General features: G+C 49.7%; 1 protein-coding gene across 2 annotated transcripts in view; it reads right to left on the reverse strand.

The window, feature by feature from the left end:
- LOC140385298 (serine/threonine-protein kinase DCLK3-like) overlaps positions 1-19752 on the reverse strand; it is a 172187-nt gene that overhangs the window by 31850 nt on the left and 120585 nt on the right. For both annotated transcript variants that reach the window (XM_072467317.1, XM_072467318.1), the window contains exon 3: positions 6836-6968. In XM_072467317.1, coding sequence (XP_072323418.1) covers positions 6836-6968 — 133 coding nt within the window. The remainder of the gene's footprint in view (positions 1-6835; positions 6969-19752) is intronic.

A 19752-nucleotide genomic window follows, 5' to 3' on the forward strand; every position in this document is an offset into this window, starting at 1 on the left:
TAATTATACAGTTTAATCTCGGACAGATTCTCACCACCGTAACTGAAACGACCACCGCAAGTAATATTCCCCAATCACCAACTGTAATCATCCATTTTGGTCGGAGAAATAGAAAGGCAACTTATTATTTAATGGGGAGAGACTTTGGAGTGCTCCAGTCCATAGGGATCTGGGCATCCTGTGCATGAATCGCAGAAAACTAGCATGTAGGTACTGCAGGTAGTAAAGAAAGCAAATGGAATCTTGGCATTTATAGCTAAAGGAATTGACTATAAAGGTAAGAAAGTGTTGTTGCGACTATACAAGGCATTGGTGAGACCGCCCCTGGAGTATTGTGCACAGATTTGGTCCCATTATTTGAGGAACGATGTAGTGGCATTGGAGGCAATTCAGAGGAGGTTCTTTAAGTTGATTCCAGAGATGAAGAGTCTGTCGTATGAAGAGAGATTGAGCAGTTTAAGCCTATACTCTCAAGTTTTAAAAGAATGAGGGGAGATCAAGTTGAGGTATATAAGATGATAAAAGGTATGGATAAAGTAGACGTGGAGCGGATGTTTCCTCTTGTGGGGCATTCTAGAACGAGAGGTCATGGTCTCAGAATAAAGGGTAGTAAATTTAAAATGGAGTTGAGGAGAATCTAGTTCTCCCAAAGGATTGTGAATCTGTGGAATTTGCTACTCCAGAGTAGGTGGATGCCTGGATAATGAGTACATTTAAGAAGGAGTTCAACTGATTTTTAATTAAGAATGGGTTGAAGGGTTACGATGAATGGGCAGGATGGTGGAGTTGAGGCCAGGATGGGATCAGCCATGATTGTATTGAATGGTGGTGCAGGCTCGAGGGGCTAAATCGCCTATTCCTGCTCATAGTACATAGTACATAGTACATAGAAAATACAGCACAGAACAGGCCCTTCAGCCCACGATGTTGTGCCGAACCTTTGTCCTAGATTAATCATAGATTATCATTGAATTTACAGTGCAGAAGGAGGCCATTCGGCCCTTTGAGTGCACCGGCTCTTGGAAAGAGCACCCTACCCAAACTCAACACCTCCACCCAACACCAAGGGCAATTTGGACATTAACGGCAATTTATCATTGGCCAATTCACCTAACCCGCACATCTTTGGACCGTGGGAGGAAACCGGAGCACCCGGAGGAAACCCACGCAGACACGGGGAGGACGTGCAGACTCCGCACAGGCAGTGACCCAAGCCGGAATCGAACCTGGGACCCTGGAGCTGTGAAGCAATTGTGCTATCCACAATGCTACCGTGCTGCCCTTGAGAACAAATAAATCTACACTATATCATTTTACCGTAATCCATGTACCTATCCAATAGCTGCTTGAAGGTCCCTAATGTTTCCGACTCAACTACTTCCACAGGCAGTGCATTCCATGCCCCCACTACTCTCTGGGTAAAGAACCTACCTCTGATATCCCTCCTATATCTTCCACCTTTCACCTTAAATTTATGTCCCCTTGTAATGGTTTGTTCCACCCGGGGAAAAAGTCTCTGACTGTCTACTCTATCTATTCCCCTGATCATCTTATAAACCTCTATCAAGTCGCCCCTCATCCTTCTCCGTTCTAATGAGAAAAGGCCTAGCACCCTCAACCTTTCCTCGTAAGACCTACTCTCCATTCCAGGCAACATCCTGGTAAATCTTCTTTGCACCTTTTCCAAAGCTTCCACATCCTTCCTAAAATGAGGCGATCAGAATTGTACACAGTACTCCAAATGTGGCCTTACCAAAGTTTTGTACAGCTGCATCATCACCTCACGGCTCTTAAATTCAATCCCTCTGTTAATGAACGCGAGCACACCATAGGCCTTCTTCACAGCTCTATCTACTTGAGTGGCAACTTTCAAAGATGTATGAACATAGACCCCAAGATCTCTCTGCTCCTCCACATTGCCAAGAACTCTACCGTTAACCCTGTATTCCGCATTCATATTTGTCCTTCCAAAATGGACAACCTCACACTTTTCAGGGTTAAACTCCATCTGCCACTTCTCAGCCCAGCTCTGCATCCTATCTATGTCTCTTTGCAGCCGACAACAGCCCTCCTTACTATCCACAACTCCACCAATCTTCGTATCGTCTGCAAATTTACTGACCCACCCTTCAACTCCCTCATCCAAGTCATTAATGAAAATCACAAACAGCAGAGGACCCAGAACTGATCCCTGCGGTACGCCACTGGTAACTGGGATCCAGGCTGAATATTTGCCATCCACCACCACTCTCTGACTTCTATCGGTTAGCCAGTTCGTTATCCAACTGGCCAAATTTCCCACTATCCCATGCCTCCTTACTTTCTGCATAAGCCTACCATGGGGAACCTTATCAAATGCCTTACTAAAATCCATGTACACTACATCCACTGCTTTACCTTCATCCACATGCTTGGTCACCTCCTCAAAGAATTCAATAAGATTTGTAAGGCAAGACCTACCCCTCACAAATCCGTGCTGACTATCCCTAATCAAGCAGTGTCTTTCCAGATGCTCAGAAATCCTATCCTTCAGTACCCTTTCCATTACTTTGCCTACCACCGAAGTAAGACTAACTGGCCTGTAATTCCCAGGGTTATCCCTAGTCCCTTTTTTGAACAGGGGCACGACATTCGCCACTCTCCAATCCCCTGGTACCACCCCTGTTGACAGTGAGGACGAAAAGATCATTGCCAACGGCTCTGAAATTTCACCTCTTGCTTCCCATAGAATCCTTGGATATATCGCGTCAGGCCCGGGGGACTTGTCTATCCTCAAGTTTTTCAAAATGCCCAACACATCTTCCTTCCTACCAAGTATTTCCTCGAGCTTACCAATCTGTTTCACACTGTTCTCTCCAACAATATCGCCCCTCTCATTTGTAAATACAGAAGAAAAGTACTCGTTCAAGACCTTTCCTATCTCTTCAGACTCAATACACAATCTCCTGCTACTGTCCTTGATCGGACCTACCCTCGCTCTAGTCATTCTCATATTTCTCACATATGTGTAAAAGGCCTTGGGGTTTCCCTTGATCCTACCCGCCAAAGATTGTTCATGCCCTCTCTTAGCTCTCCTAATCCCTTTCTTCAGTTCCCTCCTGGCTATCTTGTATCCCTCCAATGCCCTGTCTGAACCTTATGTAAGTACTTATGTTCTAAGAAATAACTATTCTGTCTAATTCCACCTTCCAGCTCTTGGTCTTTAGCTCTGAAGGTAACAGCACCTCAAGCACACATCTGGTGTTCTTGATTAATAAGGGGATCAGGGGTTATGGGGAGAAGGCAGGAGAATGTGGATGAGGAATATATCAGCATGATCGCATTGCGGGGCACACTCAATATGCCGAATGGTCTAATTCTCCTCCTATATCTTCTGGACTCCCCCTGACCAGACTACTGGGGTTTTTTCCTATTTATTCCTTTATTTCTCCTTCCTTCTATTTTTACCGCTATCATTTTTGATCCATGGATGAATAATGGGAATGTAACTTTAAGTTAAACAGCAGAGAGAATGAGGAATTCATAAGTTGCAGGAAAGAGCACTCTATTAGTTTCTGCTAGTTTGAACAGAGCTTCAGATTTTTCGGCACCAGAGAGAGAGATGGGGTGGGATTCAGTTTGATTGAATAGTTGGTGGCCAATGAATTGGCCAAAAAGCCGTACTCTGCCCAGTAACAGGTGGCGATTGGATCCTATCCCAGTGGGATGGTTCTCAGAGACCTGAGGGCGCAGTTGAGTCCTAGAAACAGAAAGACAAGGACCTGCTTTCTCTCCCTCTCCAGAAAGGCAGAAAGGCAGAGATGAGGAGAAATATCTTCAGCCAGAGAGTGGTGGGTCTGTGGAATTCATTGCCACAGAGGGCGGTGGAGGCCGGGACGTTGAGTGTCTTTAAGACAGAAGTTGATAAATTCTTGATTTCTCGAGGAATTAAGGGCTACGGAGAGAGAGCGGGTAAATGGAGTTGAAATCAGCCATGATTGAATGGTGGAGTGGACTCGATGGGCCGAATGGCCTTACTTCCACTCCTATGTCTTATGGTCTTATGGTCTTATGCTACATTTCTGAAACTACAGAGACCTGAATGAATCTACAATAAAACCTCGAATTGAGGAAGAGTAAGGCGCTAACAACCACCGTGTGAAATAAAGACTTTGAATTTTTACCCTTCCCTCCCCTGTGTGGTCTCTCGTGCGTGTGTCGAGGGTAGTGGACAAGTTAAAGCGGGAATCTGGAATTAGACAATAGTTAAGGCTTTTGATAAGGTCTCACATGGGAGACTGATCGTGAAGGTAAGAACCCATGGGATCCATGGAAATTTGGCAAATTGGATCCAGAATTGGTTGAGTGGCAGGATGCAGAGGGTGATGGTCGAGGAGTGTTGTTCTGACACAAAGCCTGCGTCCAGTGGGGTCCCACAGAGATCAGTGTTGGGGCCATTGCTGTTTGTGATTTATATAAATGATTTAGACTTGAATGCAAGAGGGTTGATCAGTAAATTCACTGATGATACAAACATTGGTGGGGTGGTAAATAGTGAGGAGGATAGCCGTAGATTACAGAAGAATATAGATGGACTGGTCAGATGGGCTGATCCTTAACAAATGGAATTCAATCCGGATAATGAGATGATGCACTTGGGCAGGGCAAACAAGGCAAGGGAATACATAAAGAACGTTAGAACCTTGGGAAGCACCGAGGATCAGAGGGACCTTCGTGTGCATGTATACCGGTCCCTTAAGGTAACAGGGCAGGTGTATAAAGTGGTTAAGAAGCCACATGACATACTTGCCTTTGTTAGCCGGGGCATGGAGTTCAGGAGCAGGGAAGTTATGCTGGAACTGCATAAAACGTTGGCTAGGCTACAGCTAGAGTATTGTGTGCAGTTCTGGGATCCACATTATAGGAGGGATGTGATAGCACTGGGAAGGGTGCAGAGGAAATGTACAAGAAAGATTGGATAGAGTGGGGTTGTTTTCCTTGGAGCAGAGGAGACTGAGGGGGGAACAAGTTTGAGATGTATAAAATTATGAGGGGCATAGATAGAGCAGCCAGGAAGACACTTTTCCCCTTGGTGGGGGGGATAATTTAATCTTATCTTATGATAAGATTAAATTATCTTATCATATATTTAAGATAAGGAGCAGGAGGTTTATAGGGGATCTGAGGAAAAACCTTTTCCCCCCAGAGGGTGGTGTTTGCCTGGAACTCACTGCCTGAAAGGGTGGTGGAGTCAGAGACCCTCAACGTTTAAGTAGTATTGAGATGTGCTCTTGCTATGTGAAATGAAAATGAAAATCGCTTATTGTCACAAGTAGGCTTCAAATGAAGTTACTGTGAAAAGTCCCTAGTCGCCACATTCCGGCGCCTGTTCAGGGAGGCTGGTACGGGAAGTGAACCGTGCTGCTGGCCTGCCTTGGTCTGCTTTCAAAGCCAGCGATTTAGCCCTGTGTGCTAAACCGGCCCCATGTCAAGGCTATGGGTCAAGTGCTGGAAAATGAGGTAAGTGTTAGATGTTTTTTTTTAAACCAGCGCAGACATGATGGGCCGATGGGCCTTTTCTGTGCTGTAGACTGCTCTGGCTCTAAAGTAAGTGCTGGAACCTCATGAAGGATATACTGCCCCTGGAAGATGTACAGAGCAGATTCACCAGAACGGTACTTATAGAGTTAAATTGGGCAGTCAGATTGCATGAAACTGGCTTCTATTCCCTTCAATTTAGGACATTGAGGGGAATTCCCATTGGGGTGTTTAAATGTAAAGAGGTTTGGTAGAGTATATACAGAGAAATTGTTCCCTCTGGTGGAGGAATACAGAACGAGAGTACCTAGTCTTAAAATTAGAGTTTAAATCAAGTCATTTAGCAGTGAAATTGAGAAGCACTATTTCCCACAATGGGTACTTGGAAGCCTAGACCTCTCTCCCTGCAAAATCTGTGAATACTGGATCAAGTGAAATTTTCACGGCATATATTAAAAGATTTTTATTAGCCAAGGGTATAAGGTATATATTGATGAAATGGAATTGAGATACAGACCAGCCATGATCTGACTGAATTTCAGGACAGGCAGAATAGAGTTGACTGGCTTACTCCTGTTCCTACATTCCTATACCTGAACATTGCATGTGTTGAAGTAAATTTCAATTGGGCAGCATCAATGTGAGAAAGGAGAATAAAGGGAATTGGGACCAGGATCGGCCTGTGAATTTTGGAATTCCACTCTTAGGGGGAATTAACTCCAACTTGGATTGGTTGGGCCGGGAATCCTGTTTTCACATTAAATTTTCTATATAATTTTGACTCAATGTAATGCAAGCACTTGTTTGGGGCATGAAATATTGTACAACACCAAGGAGGATGCTTAATGCATACAATCAGGAAAGATGGTCCAAAATCAGAGATTTGCCAATCTGAGGTGAGGAGGGCTAGAGAGATATTTTCAATTTACAAGCATTCTTCCCAATAGCATTAGCATAAAAATATCTTGGTGTCCTTATACCTTTCTCATTGAAGGTGATGCTAAATTAAACCAATTAGTTGGGAATATGAAAATGATTAAAATCAGGTTAGGTGGATTGGCCATGATAAATTGCCCTTTGTGTCCAAAATTGCCCTTGGTGTTGGTGTTGGGTGGGGTTAGTGGGTTATGGGGATAGGGTGGAGGTGTTGACCTTGGGTACGGTGCTCTTTCCAAGAGCTGGTGCAGACTCGATGGGCCGAATGGCCTCCTTCGGCACTGTAAATTCTATGATGAGGATAATGATTAACACGATTGCTCAGTGAACTAATACTTTCTATTCCTGACATAAGGGTACAATTTTCCTTTGTCTTTAATACCTGTCTCAGAGAGGATTTCAGGAGCCACATATGTTGGTGTCCCACAGACGGTAAATATGGGGTTGGTCCCTTTCAGAGCGAGGCCAAAGTCAGCCAGTTTTAATACTGTGCTTCCATCCGCTTTGTGCTGGACCTATAGTTGGAGCATAAACCACCCAAAACCATTAGAATGATACAGTTCATAGTCACAGACAATTATTGTAAATATTGTTGAGTGTTCAATGTACAATTTGGTGGTATTAGGGAAAAAACACTTGCCATTTCAGACAGAATCAAATAGATGCTGATCAGGGAGTATACTTGGATGCAATGTATAACTCACTCCACATTGCGCTAACATGCCACAAATCCTAGTCTATTAGTGTGATTTTTCTGTTCCCTGAAGCAGCTACCTCTAGTCACTACAAGAGAGATTACTGATAATGTGCGAAAATTAGAAGCACTGGGCAAAATTCTCCATTTGGGAGACGATGGGCTGGATTCTCCAATTTTGCGGTTAAGTGGGGACGCCGGTGTGGGGACTGTGGTGTTTTACGACAGAAAAAACAGCGCAACAGCTGCACCGATTCAGCTTCTTAAATGGGCTAGCACAATCGCCACATGGAACGCAATCAATTCCATGGAGAACGGCGTCGGATTCGCCGGATCCGTGATTGGCGCACATGAGGCTCACACGCCGCTGCTGCACTTAAACGATCCATCCCCCCACACGCACCGTCCCAGCCAACAAGATGTCTGGAAGGAGAGCAGCACCACGGTTCAGGGACGCTGAGCTGGACAGCCTCATGGAGGCGAGGTGGATGACCGTGTACCCAGGCCCGGGAGGAAGGCCTCCAGGCGCCGCCATTCACCATATCTGGGCGCAGGTGGCAGAGGCGGTCAGCGCCATTGGCAACGTCCCCGTACTGGCATGCAGTGCTGAAAGAAACTTCACAACCTCCTCAGGGCAGTCAGGGTGAGTTGGCTGCTATATGCCCCAAGCACTAACCCCGCCGCCCCCACACATCTGTAACCCGGTCCCTCCCCCTGTGGGGACGGCCGAACCTCCACCCTGCCCCACATGCCAGCACCCATGCCAGCCGTCATGGCTGGATGCCCTGGCCACTGAGGCCACCATTTACCCAACCCCTGGGCAGCATGCGTCGAACTGTCTAACGGTGACGTTGTATGTGTTTCCCGGCCCCCAGGAGGAGGCCATGTGTAACCACCAGGAACGGGAGAAGACCGGAGGGGGACCAGCAGAACTGCGGCCCCTCACCATGCCCGTGCAGAGGGCACTGAACGTGGTCGGCGGCCGAGAGAAAAGGGAGGTTGCCGAAGCGGAGTTTGGCAGCGGGCAAGGAAGTGAGACCTTGCTTCGTTGCGGATCCCCATGACACACGTGTCCCCTGCCCCCAGCCAGTGCCAGAGCCGGTGCCCACCAAACGGCCAGCAACTGATGGGGAGAGCAGCCCGAACACCAGCCTTCCGCCCGAGACCCAGGATACCCGGAGTTCGAGTCGGAGAAGAACAAGGGGCGGGATTCTCCGAGCCCCGCGCCGGGCCGGAGAATTGCCGCAACCGCGCCCCGCCGTCACAATGCTAGCACCCGGTTCTCCGAGGAGCGGCGAATCAGCGCCATTGGCGCCAGCGCGATTGGCGCGGCGCCGGCCCCGGGTGGCTGTCCGCGGCTGGGCCGCCGATTCTCCGGCCTTAATGGGCTGAGCAGCCACGCAGAAAAGACAAGAGTCCCACCGGCGCCATCCACACCTGCTCGCAGCCGGCGGGAACTCTGCGCACAGGGTCGGAGGGCGGCCTGTGGCCGGGGGGGGGGTCTCCTTCACCGGGGGGGGGCCTCCGATGGGGTCTGGCCCGCGATCAAGGCCCACTGATCGGCGGGCCGGCCTCTCCAGCCCCGGGCCTATATTGTTATGCGGCTGGCCCCTGAACCCCTGCGCCATGTTGCGTCTGGGCCGGCGCGTTGAGGAAGTCCCCCGCGCATTTGCGGGTTGGCGCGGTGCGACTGTGCATGCGCATGTTGGCGCGGCACCCAGTTACCGCCAGGAAGGGAGGCTGGTGCGGCATGAACCACTCCAGCACCGTGCTGGCCCCATGTGGCGTTCACGACGGCACGGACACTCTGCCTCCATTACGGAGAATCCCGCCCACGAACTTTCAAACAACAAAGAAAAGTACAGCACAGGAACAGGCCCTTCGGCCCTCCACGCCTGTGCCGACCATGCTGCCCGTCTAAACTAAAATCTTCTCCACTTCCTGGGTCCGTATCCCTCTATTCCCATCCTATTCATGTATTTGTCAAGATGCCCATTAAATAAGAACATAATAAGAACAGAAGAACTAGGAGCAGGAGTAGGCCATCTGGCCCCTTGAGCCTGCTCCGCCATCCAATGAGATCATGGCTGATCTTTTGTGGACTCAGCTCCACTTTCCGGCCCGAACACCATAACCCTTAATCCCTTTATTCTTCAAAAAACTATCTATCTTTATCTTAAAAACATTTAATGAAGGAGCCTCTACTGCTTCACTGGGCAAGGAATTCCATAGATTCACAACCCTTTGGGTGAAGAAGTTCCTCCTAAACTCAGTCCTAAATCTACTTCCCCTTATTTTGAGGCTATGCCCCCTAGTTCTGCTTTCACCCGCCAGTGGAAACAACCTGCCCTATCCTATCTATTCCCTTCATAATCTTATATGTTTCTATAAGATCCCCCCTCATCCTTCTAAATTCCAACGAGTACAGTCCCAGTCTACTCAACCTCTCCTCGTAATCCAACCCCTTCAGCTCTGGGATTAACCTAGTGAATCTCCTCTGCACACCCTCCAATGCCAGTACGTCCTTTCTCAAGTAAGGAGACCAAAACTGAACACAATACTCCAGGTGTGGCCTCACTAACACCTTATACAATTGCAGCATAACCTCCCTAGTCTTAAACTCCATCCCTCTAGCAATGAAGGACAAAATTCCATTTGCCTTCTTAATCATTTGTTGCACCTGAAAACCAACTTTCTGCGACTCATGCACTAGCACACCCAGATCTCTCTGCACAGCAGCATGTTTTAATTTTTTATCATTTAAATAATAATCCCTTTTGCCGTTATTCTTACCAAAATGGATAACCTCACATTTGTCAACATTGTATTCTATCTGCCAGACCCTAGCCCATTCACTTAGCCTGTCCAAATCCCTCTGCAGACTTCCAGTATCCTCTGCACTTTTTGCTTTACCACTTATCTTAGTGTCGTCTGCAAACTTGGACACATTGCCCTTGGTCCCCAACTCCAAATCATCTATGTAAATTGTGAACAGTTGTGGGCCCAACACTGATCCCTGAGGGACACCACTAGCTACTGATTCCCAACCAGAGAAACACCCATTAATCCCCACTCTTTGCTTTCTATTAATTAACCAATCCTCTATCCATGCTCCTACTTTCCCCTTAATGCCATGCATCTTTATCTTTTGCAACAACCTTTTGTGTGGCACCTTGTCAAAGGCTTTCTGGAAATCCAGATATACCACATCCATTGGCTCCCCGTTATCTACCGCACTGTTAATGTCCTCAAAAAATTCCACTAAATTAGTTAGGCACGATCTGCCCTTTATGAACCCATGCTGCGTCTGTCCAATGGGACAATTTCCATCCAGATGCCTCGCTATTTCTTCCTTGATGATAGATTCCAGCATCTTCCCTACTACCAAAGTTAAGCTAACTGCCCTATAATTACCCACTTTCTGCCTACCTCCTTTTTTAAACAGTGGTGTCACGTTTGCTAATTTCCAATCCGCTGGGACCACCCCAGAGTCTAGTGAATTTTGGTAAATTATCACTAGTGCATTTGCAATTTCCCTAGCCATCTCTTTTAGCACTCTGGGATGCATTCCATCAGGGCCAGGAGACTTGTCTACCTTTAGCCCCATTAGCTTGCCCATCACTACCTCCTTGGTGATATCAATCCTCTCAAGGTCCTCAACTGTCATAGCCTCATTTCCATCAGTCACTGGCATGTTATTTGTGTCTTCCACTGTGAAGACTGACCCAAAAAACCTGTTCAGTTCCTCAGCCATTTCCTCATCTCCCATTATTAAATCTCCCTTCTCATCCTCTAAAGGACCAATATTTACCTTAGCCACTCTTTTTTGTTTTATATATTTGTAGAAACTTTTACTGTCTGTTTTTATATTCTGAGCAAATTTACTCTCATAATCTATCTTACTTTTCTTTATAGCTTTTTTAGTAGTTTTCTGTTGCCCCCTAAAGATTTCCCAGTCCTCTAGTCTCCCACTAATATTTGCCACTTTTTCCTTCAATTTGATACTCTCCCTTATTTCCTTAGATATCCACGGTCGATTTTCCCTCTTTCTACCGTCCTTCCTTTTTGTTGGTATAACCCTTTGCTGAGCACTGTGAAAAATCACTTGGAAGGTTCTCCACTGTTCCTCAATTGTTTCACCATAAAGTATTTGCTCCCAGTCTACCTTAGCTAGCTCTTCTCTCATCCCATTGTAATCTCCTTTGTTTAAGCACAAAACACTAGTGTTTGACTTTTTTCTTCTCACCCTCCATCTGTATTTTAAATTCCACCATGTTATGATCGCTCCTTCCAACAGGATCCCTAACTATGAGATCATTAATCAATCCTATCTCATTACACAGGACTAGATCTAGGACCGCTTGTTTCCTCGTAGGTTCCATTACATACTGTTCTAGGGAACTATCATGGATACATTCTATAAACTCCTCCTTAAGGCTGCCTTGACCGACCTGGGAAACCAATCGACATGTAGATTAAAATTCCCCATGATAACTGCTGTACCATTTCTACATGCATCAGTTATTTCCTTCTTTATTGCCTGCCCCACCATAATGTTACTATTTGGTGGCCTATGGACTACTCCTATCAGTGACTTTTTTGCCTTACTATTCCTGATTTCCTCCCAAATGGATTCAACCTTATCCTCCATAGCACCGATGTCATCCCTTACTATTGCCCGGATGTCATCCTTAAATAACAGAGTGTGGTGCACAAAGACTCCGTGAGACGAATAGAGTGAAGTCGATGAGGCTTTATTAAGCGTGTCTGTTCCCCAGCAGCCCGATAGTAAACTGGCCTGCGGGGGAAGGCACCGGCTTCTTATACTTCGCCTTCAGGGCGGAGTATGAGGTCAACGGCCAACCAGGACCCGGGATCTGTCAGCCAATGACATTAGGGCTTCCAGTCCCACATGACCCCCAATACATACTACCACATTCACCCCTTGTCAAAAGTGAACCCGGCGGGGTGATGCTTCGTATGGTGGTAAGGGTTTACAGGGCTGGTCCTGGGAGGATAGAACAGTTACATGGTAGTACAGTATTGGACAGTATCGTCCTCTTACAACTATTTACAGAGGGTATAGGAAAAACAAAATGTTCATTGGACAGTCCATCTTTGTTTTACATCGACGCCACGAGTCGGTCGGGCGGTCTGGTCGTCCGTGTCGATCGCCACGGCCCCGGCGGTGGTGGTGGTGCTTGTACCAGCGTTGTCGCCTCCGGGAGCCGCACGGTTTCAGCTGTCGGTGCAAAGGGGAGGGGGACTGATCCTCCTGGGAAGGGGGCGGTCGCGGGGTGCGGCGGTGGCAGGAAGGGGGGGGGGTTGGGTTGATGGTGTCAGGGGGGTGTGCGTGTTGCCGGCGGGCGCCAGGTCCCGCAGGGAGACCGTGTCCTGTCGGCCGTCGGGGTACTCCACGTAGGCGTACTGGGGGTTTGCGTGGAGGAGGTGAACCCTTTCGACCAACGGGTCCGCCTTATGTGCCCGCACGTGCTTTCGGAGCAGGATATTTATCCTTCTTCCGCACAGGAACATGCCGGTCCTGAATTCCTTTCAACTGACATTTGAAAGCCTCCCACGTGTCAGATGTTGATTTACCCTCAAACATCTGCCCCAATCTAGGTTCTTCAGTTCCCGCCTAATATTGTTATAATTAGCCTTCCCCCAATTTAGCACATTCACCCTAGGACCACTCTTATCCTTGTCCACCAGCACTTTAAAACTTACTGAATTGTGGTCACTGTTCCCAAAATGCTCCCCTACTGAAACTTCTACCATCTGGCCGGGCTCATTCCCTAATACCAGGTCCAGTACAGCCCCTTCCCTAGTTAGACTATCTACATATTGTTTTAAGAAGCTCTCCTGGATTCTCCTTACAAACTCTGCCCCGTCTAAGCCCCTAACACTAAGTGAGTCCCAGTCAATATTGGGGAAGTTGAAGTCTCCCATCACCACAACCCGCTGGCTGTTGGGAGGCCTGTAGTAAACCTCCAAAATTGTGACTGCACCCTTCTTATTCCTGATCTCTACCCATATTGCCTCGCTGCCCTCTGAGGTGCCCTCCCGTAGTACAGCTGTGATATTCTCCCTAACCAGTAGCGCAACTCCGCCACCCCTTTTCCATCCCCCTCAATCCAGCCTGAAACATCTAAATCCTGGAACGTTTAGCTGCTAATCCTGTCCTTCCCTCAACCAGGTCTCTGTAATGGCAACAACATCATAGTTCCAAGTACTAATCCAAGCTCTAAGTTCATCTGCCTTACCCATAATACTTCTTGCATTAAAACATATGCACTTCGGGCCACCAGACCCCTATTTTCAGCAACATCTCCCTGTCTGCTCTTCCTCAGAGCTATACTGGCCCTATTCCCTAGTTCTCCCTCAATGCTTTCACCTTCTGATCTATTGCTCCGGTATCCACCCCCCTGCCATACTAGTTTAAACCGTCCTGTGTGACACTAGCAAACCTCGTGGCCAGAATATTTATGCCTCTCCAGTTTAGATGCAACCGGTCCTTCTTATACAGGCCCCGGAAGAGCTCCCAGTGGTCCAGATAACGGAAACCCTCCCTCCTACACCAGCTGTTTAGCTGCTCTATCTTCCTATTTCTAGCCTCACTGGCACGTGGTACAGGGAGTAATCCCGAGATTACAACCCTAGAGGTCCTGTCTTTTATCTTTCTGCCTAGCTCCCTGAACTCCTGCTGCAGGACCTCATGCCCCTTCCTGCCTATGTCATTAGTACCAATATGTACAACGACCTCTACCTGTTTGCCCTCCCCCTTCAGGATGCCCGCTACCCGTTCTGAGACATCCTGGACCCTGGCACCAGGCAGGCAACATACCATCATGGAGTCTCTTTCACGTCCACAGAAGCACCTATCTGTGCCCCCGACTATAGAGTCCCCTATGACTATTGCTCTTCTGCACTTTGACCCTCCCTGCTGAGCATCAGAGCCAGCCATTGTGCCACTGCTCTGGCTGCTGCTGTTTTCCCCTGATAGGCTATCCCCCCCGACAGTATCCAAAGGGGTATACCTGTTCGAGAGGGGGACAACCACAGGGGATTCCTGCACTGACTGCCTGCCCCTTCTGGTGGTCACCCATTTCTCTGCCTGCACCTTGGGTGTGACCACATTTTCTAACTGCTGTCTATGACGCTTTCCGCCACCTGCATGCTCCTAAGTGCATCCAACTGCTGCTCCAACCGAACCATGCGGTCTGTGAGGAGCTCCAGTTGGGTGCACTTTCTGCATATGAAGCCATCCGGGATGCTGGAAGCCTCCCGGACCTGCCACATCTCACAGTCAGAGCACTGCACCCCTCTAATTGACATTGCGTTAATTAATTAGTAAATTAAATTAAAAACATTTATTTTTAAAGTTCCTGTTAACTATATGTTTCCTAGCACTAGATTACTATTATAAATGTGAAAGCTAAATACAGTACACTCCGATCTCTGGCTTAGATACCCCTCTAAATTATAATTAAGTAATTATGTTTAATTAGTTTAACAATGCTTAATTTTTAATTTAGTGTAGATTCCCAACCAATCAGGTCACAGCTTTACTTGTGATGTCACTTCAGTTTCCCCCCCCCCACACACAATCTGAAACGATAATAAAAATCATTTACCTTCCCAGGATGCTCTCTGGTTCTCTCCCTGCAGATCAACAGTTACAGGCCAGAAGAAAGAGAACAAAACGGTAGGGAAAAAATACCTTCTCCCACTCGGCACTGAATTACCTCACTGCACCAAATTATCAAGTTCCAATTCCCACCCTGGATGTGTCTCACTCACTCAGGATGTGTCTCCTTCACCTGCGTCATCCCAGGGACTATCACCTCAATTGGGCACATTAGTGAAGAGGCTCCTGGGACACTATCTGGTGCGCACCACACATCGCATCCGGCACAGGTGGAGGTAGGAGCAGCCGGCGGTTAGAGAGCAAGCCGGCTCCAGGAACCAGCTGCCACCCAGACAGGTCCCAGGCTCCTGTGCCAGCCACAGTGCAGATGCAAGCAGAGACACAGGGACCGCAAGAGGGGATGATGGCCAGCATCCAGCACCTGCAGGCGCACGTGGAGGAGTCCATCCGCGTGCAGAAGCAAGGGTTGGTGCCGGTCATCTGTGCCACCCAGGCCAACACTGCATGGGTGGTGTACGCGGTGGAGGCATTGGGGGCAATGATTTTGGCTATGGTTTCGGCTATGGGTCAAGGCCTGGGGCATTCTGTGCAGGCAGTGGCCGAGGCAAGGGACAGGGCTGCCCTCTCACAGGCAGCCATGTGCCAGAGCCACCTGGACATTGCAGCGGCTCACCTCAGCATGGCCCAGTCACAGCAGGCCATAGCTGGGAACCTCGGTGGCATTGTTCAGGCACTGGCTGGGGTTGCGCAGACACTGGGCAGGGTGGCCCAGTCCCAGACGGAGGTGGCCCAGATCAAGATGGAGGTGGTCCAGACCCACAGGGTGGTGGCACAGTCACAGCGTGATGTGATGCCGTCCCAGACGGAGATGGTCCACTCCCTGTGCTCCATGGCCTGGTCAACACCAGAGCGGGCGTCCAGGACTGGAGGGGGAGGGGGGGGGGCCTCAAGGGTTGGCTCCGCTTGCACCCCTGTCCCATGGAATACTCCGGGGCCCATCGGGCACCCCGAGGGAGGAGGAGGTGACGGGGCCCATACCGGTGAGTCCCGCAGAGGGGCCGGGACACCGCAGCACCTCAGACTCCCCCCCTCCCCTTTGTCGCTGGTGCATCTGGTGGGCAGTGGGCAGAACAGAGCGGCACTGCCCCACCCGGGAAGCCCGAGCAGTGGCCGGGCCCATCCAGGCCAGGTTGCCCCAGGAGATGCACGCCAACGGGCCTTGTCGCGGGGCAGAAGTCACAGCAGGCCGCCTACACTCCTGCTGTACCATCTGGGGAACTACCTCGGCATAGTGTTAGGGCCCGTAAGGCCAGAAAGTTAGACACCAGTTAGGCTAGCACGGGTGCAGGGCACAGTTTAGTTATAAGGGCTAGGGCACAGACTGCATATATTTCCACACAAAAAACACCCATTAACACCGTTAAAACCTGCCTCAGTGCTCTGTCTGATGGGTCTGGGCTGGTCCGGGCTGGCCGGTGGGAGGGGGGGGCCAGTGTAGGCCCTGTGGAGGGACCCTTCTCCCCCCCCCCCCCCCCCCCCCGTTCACCTACCCCCCCTGTGCCCCAACCGTTTCCAGCACCCGCACCCCAGGGATTCAACGGGGCGTGTGATGGACTGGCCGGCTCGCATGCAGAGATCACCCAGGTGGAAGATGCTAATGTGGGCATGAGTCAGACATTGTCATACGATGTGGAGCACCAGAGCTCTTCACACAGCGGGTAGTCATCATCCTCCAACCCATGGACCAGACCAGCTGACACTGCCAACCCAGGGCCAACGGAGGGATGTGCAAGCGGGTGGTTTGGCAGTGTGGGAAGTGCGACGGTGTGGGACTGGGATGTGGTGTCCATGCCCCTGGCCAGCAGCCCCCCCTCCACCCTCTCCCTCCTAGTCGGTGAACCTGGAGGCGATCAGAGCGGCCCATGCACGCTGACCCTGGCAATAACGTTGTGCGGCCTCCCCTGCCTGCCCAGGCCCCATGTCCTGCTCACCATCCCCTTCCCCCGCATCCTCCTCGTCGGACCAGGTCAGCTCTTCCTCCTCATCCTCCTCCTCCAGCACATCACCTCTCTGCTGCACGATGTTGTGGAGGATGCAGCAGGCCACCACGATGCAGGCGACCCTCTCAGCCTTGTACTGGAGGACCCCTCCAGTGCGGTCCAGGCACCTGAAGCGCAGCTTCTGGATGCCGAAGCACTGCTTGATCTCACTCCTGGTGGCTGTAAGGGAGTTGTAGCGGGTCTCCACGTCGGTCGCCTTCGGATTGGTGTCATCGGCCGCAGCGGCTAATCCCTGTCACCCAGGAGCCAACCCCTCAGCCGGGGGGCGGGGGGGGGGGGTGCCCCTCGAACATGTCAGGGATCACCGAGTGTGCCCGAATGAAGGAGTCGGGCACACTGCCCGGGTATCGGGCACAAAGGTGCACGATGCACAGCTGATGGTCAAAGACCAGCTGGATGTTCATCGAGCGATACCCCCCTTCGGTTAGTGTTGAGTGGCCTGTTATCCGCAGATGCCCGTAGGGCCACATGCATCCCATCTATCACCCCCTGGACCCAGGGCATCCCTTCACTGCCCAGGCATCCTGGTGAGCTCGGCCTACGTGGAACTGGATTTATTGAGGAGTCTGGGCATATAGGGCCTCCACGTCAGCGCGGATGCACCTGTGCACTGAGGTCTGTGAGACCCCGGACAGGTCCCACTCGGCGACTGGAAGGACCCCATCGCATGGACGTTCCAGACGACCGTCACCTTGACAGTCACCAGGAGCGGGTGTCCTCCCCCATACCATCGTAGTGCCAGGTGTGCCATCATCTGGCAGATGTGTTACACTGTCTCTCTGCTCAGCCGGAGTCTCCGATGGCATTAGACGACCTGCCGGACCGGGCATGGCAGACAGCACCGGTACACATAAGGCCTCATGCAGCGCCTCCTTGGCACCTCCTCCTCGGCCTGTTGGGCGGGCGGCCCTCCAGCCTGTGCGGCCGCAACCTGCCCCTCCGCAGCCCGGTCCTCCGCAGCCCGGTCCTCTGCAGCACTTTCCGCTGCTGCCTGCTCCACTGCTGCAGCTTCCCCCTCATCTCCGGGCAGCTGCCGCTCATGCGATCACAGGACATCTCATAGAGCTGCGACCAGCCTTGCTGTAATTGTCTGCAGGGGGTGAAAAGCCAACATGTTAGCATGGTGCATACTCCCATGCCCAGCCAGGTTCCATGGGCTACACTGTGGCCCCAGTTGGCACTGCGGGACCCGCACACGCATGTACCTCCCCCATCCCCCGCACTCCTGCCCCGTCAGTACCCAGCAATATGGCCACCGTAATGGCCACCGTAATGGTGCCTGGGCACCGCCCAAGTCCTGTGGGGGGTCACCCCGGCTGCTCAGCATGCCGTCCCCCGGCTCTGGCAGGGGGCCCCCACTGCAGCCAGCACGGTCTGTGTCCGGGTCGGCACCTACAGTCACTCCACGTCATTTCCTACTTCCTCTCTCTCTCGCTCAGCAGCCACGATGCCTACTCCGATTTTGGCATCGGAGGTTATTCTGCGCTCAATCACGTTTTGCGATTTTAGCGTCAGCAAGCGGAGAATCCCGCCCTACGTTCTCCTACCGGAGCTGTGTTGCACCTGATTTACGCTAAATCATGCATAGCAAGGAATTTTCGAGGGAATCCCGCTATTGGGCCATCATTTTGAGTGGGCGGCCTGATAGCGAGATCCTGTGGCTGGGTGCTTTCCGCTCACCTCCCTTCATGGTTGAGTGATTTTGAAGTGGTCAGCTAGAAATTGACAGCACTGTTTGAAGTGATCCAGGAGCTGTCAATCAAAGCTTGATGTTTATAAACATTACGATGAGAGTATTTCAGAGTTACTCAACCGTGAAGGAAGCTGAATGGAACAATGCTGACAACTGGGTTGTGTGGAAGCTGTCAATCACAGCCTAGTAAAATAAATATCAAAGAGAAATAAATGAATGGTTGACAGATCAAAGGTCTGAAGGGGTTGAAAAACAACTGACTGGCTTTCTCTTTGCAGGAATTGACAGGTGCTGCTTCCTGTGTCTGAGCCAGCAGGTTGCAAGAGTCCTTCCTGTTGATTCCCTTATTTCCCCTTTATTTACTTTTGCCATTAACATTTTTGATCCTTGGGTGCTTTATGGACATGTATACAAAGCAGCTGAGAGATTGAGGAATTCAAAACTTATAACATAGTACACTCTACGAGCTTTGGACAACAGGTTGCAGACTTTGTGTCACTCGGCAGATGGGGAGGGACTCAGTTTGATTGGTTGGCTGGAGGCCAATGAATTGGCCAAAAGTCCGTGTTCTGCCCGGTAACAGTTGGTAATTGGACCTTGCCTAAGTGCGATGATTTTCAGAGACCTAAGAAAAGCAGAGTTAAGACTTGGACACACACTGCTCTCTCTCCCTCGTATTTTCTTCATAAATGCTGTGAGCTGCTGTATTTCTGAAACTGCAGAGATGAATGAATCTACAGTGAAAACCATTACAGACTGGAAAGCAGAAATCTCAACCTGAAAGCCTGGTTTGAAGGACAGTGTACTAAAGAAAACCGTCTTTTTTCTTTTACTTATTTTATTCACCCCTCTCTTCTTCTCTGTTTGTGTGTCGTGTGTGTGTGTGTGTATATATAGAGGGGGAGCAAGTTAAAATGGGAGATTAGGAATTAGATGATAGTAAACCGATAGTATTTGCTATATCATTATAGTTCTTGTTATAAATAAAAAGTATTTGTGTTTATTACAAACTTGGTGACTCTAATGATTAGGCAGCCAAAGATGTTGGGTGTTTTTCTGAGAATTATTTGTTAATTCAATTGTGTTGCGACTTTGGTTCAATAGGGGCTGGAATTAACCACACCTTAGCCCAGGGTGTGGTAACAAGGTGTATTGCCCAGGTGAGTGTTAAAGCAGCAATTTCTTTCACTGCCTCAGTCTGAAC

This window comes from Scyliorhinus torazame, chromosome 11, assembly GCF_047496885.1.
Source record: "Scyliorhinus torazame isolate Kashiwa2021f chromosome 11, sScyTor2.1, whole genome shotgun sequence".
Classification (NCBI taxonomy): Eukaryota; Metazoa; Chordata; class Chondrichthyes; order Carcharhiniformes; family Scyliorhinidae; genus Scyliorhinus; species Scyliorhinus torazame.